This window comes from Sciurus vulgaris (assembly GCF_902686455.1).
Source record: "Sciurus vulgaris genome assembly, chromosome: 11".
Classification (NCBI taxonomy): domain Eukaryota; kingdom Metazoa; phylum Chordata; class Mammalia; order Rodentia; family Sciuridae; genus Sciurus; species Sciurus vulgaris.
This window is the reverse complement of record NC_136472.1, coordinates 38,265,237-38,273,700: the sequence shown is the minus strand read 5'-3', so window position 1 is coordinate 38,273,700 and position 8,464 is coordinate 38,265,237. Positions and strand designations below refer to the sequence as shown.

The window sequence follows — 8,464 nt, the reverse complement described above, 5'->3', positions numbered from 1 at the left end:
CCAAGGTCACTTGCTTATTAGCAGAGAAAGTTGAGATTAAAATCCGGGGGTCTGACTCCTGAATCAATGCTTTATACTTCATGCTGCCCCTAGCCAACCTGTCTGGGCCTGGTCTTTAATAGTCTCTGAATTTAGCCAATAAGAAAAAAACTCTGATAGGTATTCAAAGTGAGCATGTTTCAAATTTGACTGGTCAGGACTTTCTAACTAGTGTTTTTGTGAAGAAAATATTTGGTATTGCGGGTTTTTCTGTGTATACAAAGGTGTGTTTGGTTTTGTAATCTTATCATAACTGTCCCAAGTTAAAAGTTCAAGTACAGACCATTAAAATAGTATTTGGTAATTCGCTCCAGTTTTTGCCTTCTCTACCAGCTGGAAAATTAAAATAAGATGCAATGTTTTAGATGTCGTTTAATCTACATTCTCTCTTGTGCTTCAAAGTATGGAACAAACTTTTGCTAATGTATTCATGTACACATTTGACTGTTGACATGCTCATTTGACTACAAATTTTCTGGGGGTGAGGCCATCATTTTCTCTAGTAAATCTCAACATATTTTGCTTTCTCATATATTGATACCTTTCAAATATTTAAATGTAACCCAGATGTCAGCTTAGGCCTCCCATTTACACACCCTTGCCAGGATTTCTATACATTCCTGGTGAGACTCTGTTCTGGATGATTCCAGTTCCTGAAGGACTCTTGTTCTGCCTTGAGGTGCTTTGTCTTTGTACAGACCTGCCCTGATATTTACAGAGCCCACAGAAGAATAGGGCAGGACTAAGAAGGGAGGCTCACAACCCCAATGACTAAATATACAACAAACTATTAAAGAAATGTACTGTTTTCCTCCCTTGGCTAATACCCCTTCATAAAAACTTAGAAGGCTAGGTTGAAATTCAGAATTCTTGAACTTCTAGTTCCCCACTGGAGATAGAGTGAGGCAGACCTGCCCACCAAACCCCTCCCACCCTTGTTCACCCCCTTCTTTTCATCCCACCTGTCCCCCCAGACTATGTACATTATGAGGGGTCTCACAAGCATTCATGAATTGCTGGACATGTCCAAGCCCTGTCCACTTACTTTCCAATAACCACCCCTTGGGCAAACAGTCCTAGTTGTATGTGGATAAGCAACACAGGCTATAATTGGGAGGATGGACCCTGGACACAGGCTTAGGTCACTTGGGCAAGATGCCTGGAGCATGGTCTATAGGAGGAGAGTCAATCCTCTCAGCAGCAGCAGCAGCAGCAGCAGCATCTAGAAGCTTATAGGAGAGGCAGGATCTCAGACTGCACTACAGATCCACTGAATGTGAATCTGCCTTTTGACACCACCCCCGGGTCAGGGGAGTCCATTTATACTGCAGTGTGAGCAGCCCTGTTAGACCAGGGTGTGGAATCTGGGTTGGGTCCTTCTGGCCCAAGTGTCAGAGTAATACTGTCTTTTGCTGTTACTCTTCTCTCTGCTTAGTAATGACCCAGACATGCAACTCAACCATTTTTTTTTTTTTTTTTTTGTACTAGAGATTGAACTGAGTGGCGCTTAACCACTGAGCCACAGCCCCTGCCCTTTTATTTTTTAACTTTGTGACAGGGTCTCACTAAGTTGCTGAGGCTGGCTTTGAACTTGTGATCCTCCAGCCTCAGCCTCCCAAGTCACTGGGATTATAGGCATGCACCACCGCAACAGCTCAACCATGTTTTCTTGTGTCTATTACTCCAATGAGAAAGAAAAAACTCATTTGTAGAATTAGACATTTACTGAAAATTTGGAGAAAGGGACAGGTTGCTTCAGCTACCGTTATATCCAGGACTTAACAAAACCGAATCACGTTCTCTTGTCCTTCAAAATTCCCTCAGCCATTTCTAGGTTTCTGCCCTTCACTGCCTCCACTGTCCCCAAACTCAGGCCCTGACTCCCCAATTTACTTGGCTAAGGACTTACCCATGCTTCTGCCAAGCTCTAGGTGGGGCAGGCTCTTCCTGGTCACTGTCTGCAAGGGGAAGAATGTGCCTTAGAGGCACCAAGGAGCTTATACCTTCCCCAACTGTCTTAGGAGACGAGAGGACAATTAATTAAGGTTTTTCATAATTATTTTCCTTTCTGCTAGGTAAATTTGAGGAAGACTTCTCCAGATTCACCACGTCATCCTGACTCTTTCCCATCTTACAATCCTTCACAACTTGCAATGCATCTAATTGCTAAAACCTCATTGTCAAGTTAACTATCCACCTTCTGATCTCAAATATGTGTATGTTTTCTTTCTAAAATCCTTATTTTTTTTTTTAGTAATTTAGGATTTACTTTTGTAAAAGCATGAGAAATATTAAATGTTATATTTGCATTTTGAAAATTGTAACATAAATATAAAACACGAAACATCCAAAGTTAACACTGATATACCACACCCAACTTGGATTTAGATACTGAGCATTTTATATTTTATAGAAAGAAATTCTCTGTTTTGTTAATGCTTATAGTATATACTACAATTCCTGCCAAAATCTTCATGAAATTTAAAAGGTTGGTATTAAACATAGTTATTTCTTTTCTTGAACATTCTAAAACATGCCATTTTGGATTAACCTTCAAATTATCAGGGCAAAAAAGATATACAAATAGAGCATATATTTTAACACAGGATAAATCTGTTTACAATTATGACAAAAATACCTTCAATTTTCAGACATTAAAATAAAAAAAAAAAACCTAAGCAAATAAAAGGTATTTTGGGTCAAGTTATTTCTTAGTACAAATAATATATCATGTCAAACAGTTTTTCAGCCAACAGCATTAAAAAATTTGCCATTATTAATTGTTAAACAATACATTTACATGGTGAAATAAGATATAAGACAACTTACAGAAACAAAAAAACTCAAAAGTATTCCAACTCCTAAAATAAGAAGTAAGAAATCTACAAATTAAAAAATTTAAAATGTTTCTTGGAAAATTTTTATGCCTTACTTGTACTCTCAAATTCACTTGAACTGCTTGACATATATAGTTTAATACTTAAGAAGACTGTAGCTAAATTATTTAATAATATTTATAGAATGTTACCTCTCTGGGTAGACATGTTCCACACAATAGTTCTTAAATAAGAACAAATCACTTGATAGTTTTAATCACAACTTATGATTGACTGATAAATGGATTAACAATCTATTCAGTAATTTAGACCAATACAAGGAATAATCTGATAAATGCTCACTGTGCAATTCTGTCAACTGGTAAAGTCAAGAATTTGACAGATATTTCACTCAGTTGAATTACATGTTTCCATGTGTGTTAGGTTCAACAAAAATAGGTATACAATGTCAAGCTTTTTCCTGTATCTTTTTTTGTTTGTTTGTTTTAAAGAGCAGTTCAATGATTTGGTGGGGGGCGTTGGTTAGTACAATACAGAGAACAGGAAAAGTATAAAATGGCACTTAACATCAATGCCAGTTCTTATCTCATTAGGGCAATAACTAAGGATATTACCAATTTTTGTGTTATTTCCTTTTCTTTAGAACATAAATCAAAGTCATTAAATTGAACTTGAGATATGTACATAATACATACACAACCTTAAGGAAAATACTTTTTTTCATAAGTAACATGACATTTAAAATATTGGAAGCAGTATCTGTGCTGATTTGTATTTTGACTTAGGAACAAGAGAACAACATTCAATTAGGGAGGGGTATACTGATAATAAAGCTCTTAAAGTTCAAAACATCTTCCTCTCCCTTTGTACTTACCACAGGCTATACATTGTCCTGAGAGGATTCATTGAGAAAAATTTCAATCACAGCTTTAATAAAGTACTTTGGAAGGAACTAATGAGAAAGCAAATTGGAAGGTGAGCCTTCATCTTGTTTTCAAATAAGTGGTCTTAATTTTTCTTCTTATAGAAAAAAATTGAAATCAGTTTATTATAAATATATCTAAACCATTAATTTTTGCAGCTTTCAGGTAAAGTCCAGCACTTTGTTTATGCAAAGTCTATGAGAGGAGGTCAGTAGAGATCATCTAATCTTAAGTCGCAACATCATCCATTCAAGTCCTTGGCATAACCCCTCGCCAGTAAGAGCACAGCACGCCTGGATATGCCACTGATGATCTTTAATAGAAGTTAGCTTCAAAAACTGGGAGATTTCTGCTACACTCATGCATTCTTTAACATCTTGTTTATTAGCAAAAATCAGTAATCCAGCTTTTCTTAGGTCCTCATGTGCTAACATTTTGTAGAGTTCTTCTCTAGTTACAGAAATCCTCTCTCTGTCTGTACTGTCCACAACTACTATTACAAACTCTGTATTAGTATAATAAGTATTCCAGGAAGAACGAAGAGATTCTTGGCCACCAATATCCCACCTTAGGAAACGTGTATTATTAATCACTATCTCTTCTACATTACTTCCTTTCGTAGGGGATGTATGTACAACTTCATTCATAGAAAATTGGTAAAGGATGGTAGTTTTTCCTGCATTATCCAATCCAACAATGATAACTTCGTGCTCCTGGTGATTGAACAGTCTCCATATTCTGGTGAAAAGAATTCCCATTCTCGGGCAGCGGAACCCCTCCAGCCTGGGCCGCCTGGCCTCCCCTGGCTCAGGCTAAAGGATAGCGAGACGCGCTGGAGCCTCCGCCTCTGCTGCTGTTGCTGCCGTTCCCGCGCTGGCCGCCGGCCGCTTCCAGGGAACCCGAGGGAGGCCAAAACCCAGGCCGCCCTGCCGTGCGCGAGGCCCCGCCGCTGCCGCCGCGGCACTCGCCTGGCTTGCGGACATCGCCGCCGCGTTGTCTGCGACGAGCCTCGCGGGCAACCCCCCCCCCACCCTTATTTTTAATTATATTTCTAGACATTCTTTTTGGTGGTACTTGCTCTACCTCTGAGCTGCATCCCCAGCCCTTCGTAATTTTATTTTGAGAGAAGGTGTCACTAAGATGCCCAAACTGGCCTTGAACATGTGATCTTCCTGCCTCAAGCCTTCTGCGTTGTTGGGATTACAGGTATGGCTTTAGACATACTATCTTAAAATGCCATCAGTAGAAAACACTTCTTTGTACACCACAGAATCAATTAAAACAGTTAAAACATGTTAAAACGTGTTCAGAAGGCACAACAATGTGTTCAAAAGGCACTATGGAAGAAGGGCTATTTCCTGTTTTCTTATGGAATGAATATTATCAGCCAGTATTTTTTTTCTCTTCAAATATTTATTTTATTTGTAGATGAACACAATGCCTTTATTTTATTTTTAATTTTATGTGGTGCTGAGGATCCAACCGATGCCTCACGTGTGCTAGGCAAGCGCTCTACCACTGAGCCACGACCCCAGCCCCAGTATTGTTTCTTGACTCTATGGTAGAGACTTCTAAGAATGAAGAGTTTTGGGGGCGCATTCTATTCTTTATACAAGTATCCTTTGCTCTCCAGATGAATTCCTTTCCTGTGTTCAGAACATGGGAGTTTGGAGAGAGTTTGAATAATGAGAGAAACCTGTGCTGTTTTAGCTCTGAAATCAGAAGTTTTATGACAGGCAGGTCACTGTGGCTTTAACCATTAAAATTTGTATCTCTTCCAATCCATTCGGTGGTCCTATTTCCTTAGGGAAAAACTCAGATCAGAGTCACATCCCTGTCTTCTGGTTCAGTATTTTTAGAGTTTCTTGTATTTTTAAGTTGAGCAATGAGGAAAGGTTCAAAGTCACTCAAGTGGAGGAGTTATGTCATGCTCTGGGGGTAAGTACTTCATTTTAGACAAGTCTGCAAGAGGGAAAAAATGAAGTAATAATTGAGTATGATCATTTTATTATAATATTAAAAATTTTTTCTTGAAGGTTACCATGATCTGTAGAGGCCTCAATTACTTGTACAACATCGTTCCCTTCCTGTGATGGAAAATGAATATGATTAATAATAATAATACCTTTTAGAAGTGATTCAAAATTTATAAAATATTTTAATATTACTTTATATTATCTTGTTTGAGATCTAGGTCTGTGGTCTCCGGTGGAGCTTTCTGCATGGACAGAAATGTTCTCTTCTGCTCCATCCAGTAAGTAGCTACTAGCACCTGGGCTGCTCAGGGGAGGGGTGGACACTCAGATAAAAATCAGGATACTTCTACCAGCAGATAAAATGGATGCATGGGCATCCATAATAGCAAAATAGCAGATGTTCACCGAGAAACTCACTCCACAAGACAATTTCAAATATAACAAAATTCTGTTTACTCACTGTGCACTGATTTACATAATTTATTAATTATGTAAGAATGAAGCACACAAGCTTGAACGAAGTTTATAACTTTAAGCATTGTTTGAGACATTGCTTCCTGTGGCTGCTGAGGCTTTTGCATATTGAGAGGCCATACCATCTGAACTCAGCTCAGCTCACTCATTTATGCCACGTGATTACTCTGCACTTTTCTGTTTAAATGTGGTGGAACATCCTTTGTATATTTCACCTTGATGTCAGTTGGCATTATCTGTTGTGAAAACAGCAGGTATTAAGCCTACCTATTCTCTCGTCATTAATGTGCTGTAATAAAATGATGTGTTATCATGATGTTTTCATGAAGTTGATGTTAAACCAAAGTCTCTATTTAGCAGTGTTGCCAAAAGTGACATGGCGGGGGTGGGGATAGTTTAGTGTTACCATGATCTCTACTCGCCCCAGTCACTCCAAATTAACACATAAATTAAATTAAAACTGCATTCACTTTGTCAAGGATTTTCAAGAAAATTTTCATTGTTCCTCATTCTAATCCAAAAAAGCCATTAAAGTCTCTCCTGTATAGATGTTCTAAAGTTTCCTCTGTCTTGATAGATTAAATCACCTAATATTCTAATAATCTTCCAGCTGTGAATTATCATTACAAAAGAGAACTATGGTATTACAGTCAGTAAAAAATTAACACTGAGTACAAATGCAGGAGAATCACGGTCATTCTGACATGAGGACATGCCAGACCAGTGGTGGCCAAATGTGTTTGCCAACACACTGAAAGTCAAATAAACACTGTTATCAGGAGTATAAACTGGAATACAAATACCTGCGCTGAAACCTGATCACATTACTTGGTCATCCAAAATAGACTTCTATTCATTTCTAAGTATTATCTTTAAAATAAAAGTTCAAAATTTAAAAGTTCTTGAAGATCAGGCTTGTAAGTATAGACCCAGAGGATCCCAGAGTCTGAGCAATGCTGAAATGATAGAGCAGTGCTTGGTACTCGCTAAATTACAAAATGCTCACTCTGTTACCCTGGGGCTCAGGGCAAAATGACCTCACCTTTCTGAGGCAACTTCTTGATTTTGAAATTGCAAATAACATCCATTTCAGGGGAGTTATTGTGAGCATTAAATACAATGTTGGATATGCCATGCCTGAGTGGTAGAAAGCACGTAGAATTCACAATCAGAAGAATGTAAATGAGATCGGGCTTTGCATTTCTGGTCATGTGACTTGGATAGGAGACAAACTTGAACTTCAGTTTGATATGGAATGGTATCACTGTCCTCTCCACGGGATCGAGAGAAAACATGGAAGTAAACTTCAATACTGTGCACATGGTACATCTGTTTACTCTTTCCTTCCCTTTCATCTCCCTACTTCTCTCCTGCACCCCCCAGCCACCCTTCTCGAGACACTTTCCTAGGGCTGGGGATATAGCTCAGTTGGTAGAGTGCACGTGCACACGGCCTTGGGTTCAATCCTCAGCACCACTCACACACACACACACACACACACACACAGACACACACGCACGCACACACGCAGAGATACTTTCCTGGTGTTGCTTACGTTCGTTGTAAGCATTCTAGCTTTGTAGTCACAGGGTTTTTCCTGGGTCTTCTTTTTGAAAAATAAATTCTTTTCAGATAATTAGAAAAATGACTACTTGTTAATTTTCCCATGAGTTCAACTGTTCTACCTGGTACAAAAGGACAAAAGATGCTGAACTCACTGGATCTCTGAAGAAAGAAAGAAAGAAAAAGAAAAGAAAAGATAACCCTCACAGAGTTTAGCTCGTCTTCTCACTCCTAAAAATATTTCACAATTTTTTCTGCCCAGAACATTCCTTACATCTCTGATCCAAAGGTTATGTTAAGTCATTTCAGTAATCCTGATAAGCCAACTTAAGGCATCTTTCATGTTTATGAAAGGTAAGCTTTGATGAGACTTTCCTTACACATAAAATAATAAAGATTAATGCTTTTATTTAATATTCACCCTTTAAATTCACCCCTCAATCAAAATCATAAGTGAAATGTTTCCCATGGGTTCAGCCTTCTATTGGACTTTGGTTTTGAAAATAGAGAATGTTTCAAGAAAAACAAATTTATGTCACAATTGTAGTTTTAGACAAACAAGATATTTCCTTTGCCAGAGTTGATAAATCAATGTTCCTGCATGGGTCAGTAGACATGTACTGTATAAGTGCTCCAAATGTGAACTTAGGCT

The 8,464-nt window shown here is 38.3% G+C and overlaps 1 protein-coding gene and 1 long non-coding RNA gene across 3 annotated transcripts; both read right to left on the bottom strand.

Annotated features, from left to right (window-relative positions):
- Positions 1–2,729: 2,729 nt before the first annotated feature.
- Positions 2,730–4,584, bottom strand: LOC306639341 (ADP-ribosylation factor-like protein 5A). Its single transcript, XM_079102778.1, has one exon. The coding sequence runs from the start codon at positions 4,555–4,557 to the stop codon at positions 4,018–4,020; it is 540 nt and encodes a 179-aa protein (XP_078958904.1). The 5' UTR covers positions 4,558–4,584; the 3' UTR covers positions 2,730–4,017.
- A 714-nt stretch (positions 4,585–5,298) lies between these two features.
- Positions 5,299–8,241, bottom strand: LOC306640236. Of its 2 annotated transcripts, XR_013757776.1 has the most exons (4): positions 8,078–8,241; positions 7,837–7,930; positions 7,387–7,520; positions 5,299–5,886 (listed from the first exon to the last, which is right to left on the bottom strand). It is a non-coding gene; the product is annotated as an uncharacterized lncRNA (long non-coding RNA). The 2 variants fall into 2 exon arrangements; XR_013757777.1 differs by lacking the exon at positions 8,078–8,241 and having other exon boundaries at positions 7,837–8,010.
- Positions 8,242–8,464: the final 223 nt, after the last annotated feature.

Excerpts from the sequence above, each read along its gene's own strand:
- LOC306639341 (XM_079102778.1), bottom strand. The coding sequence starts at position 4,557 with ATGGGAATTCTTTTCACCAGAATATGGAGACTGTTCAATCACCAGGAG.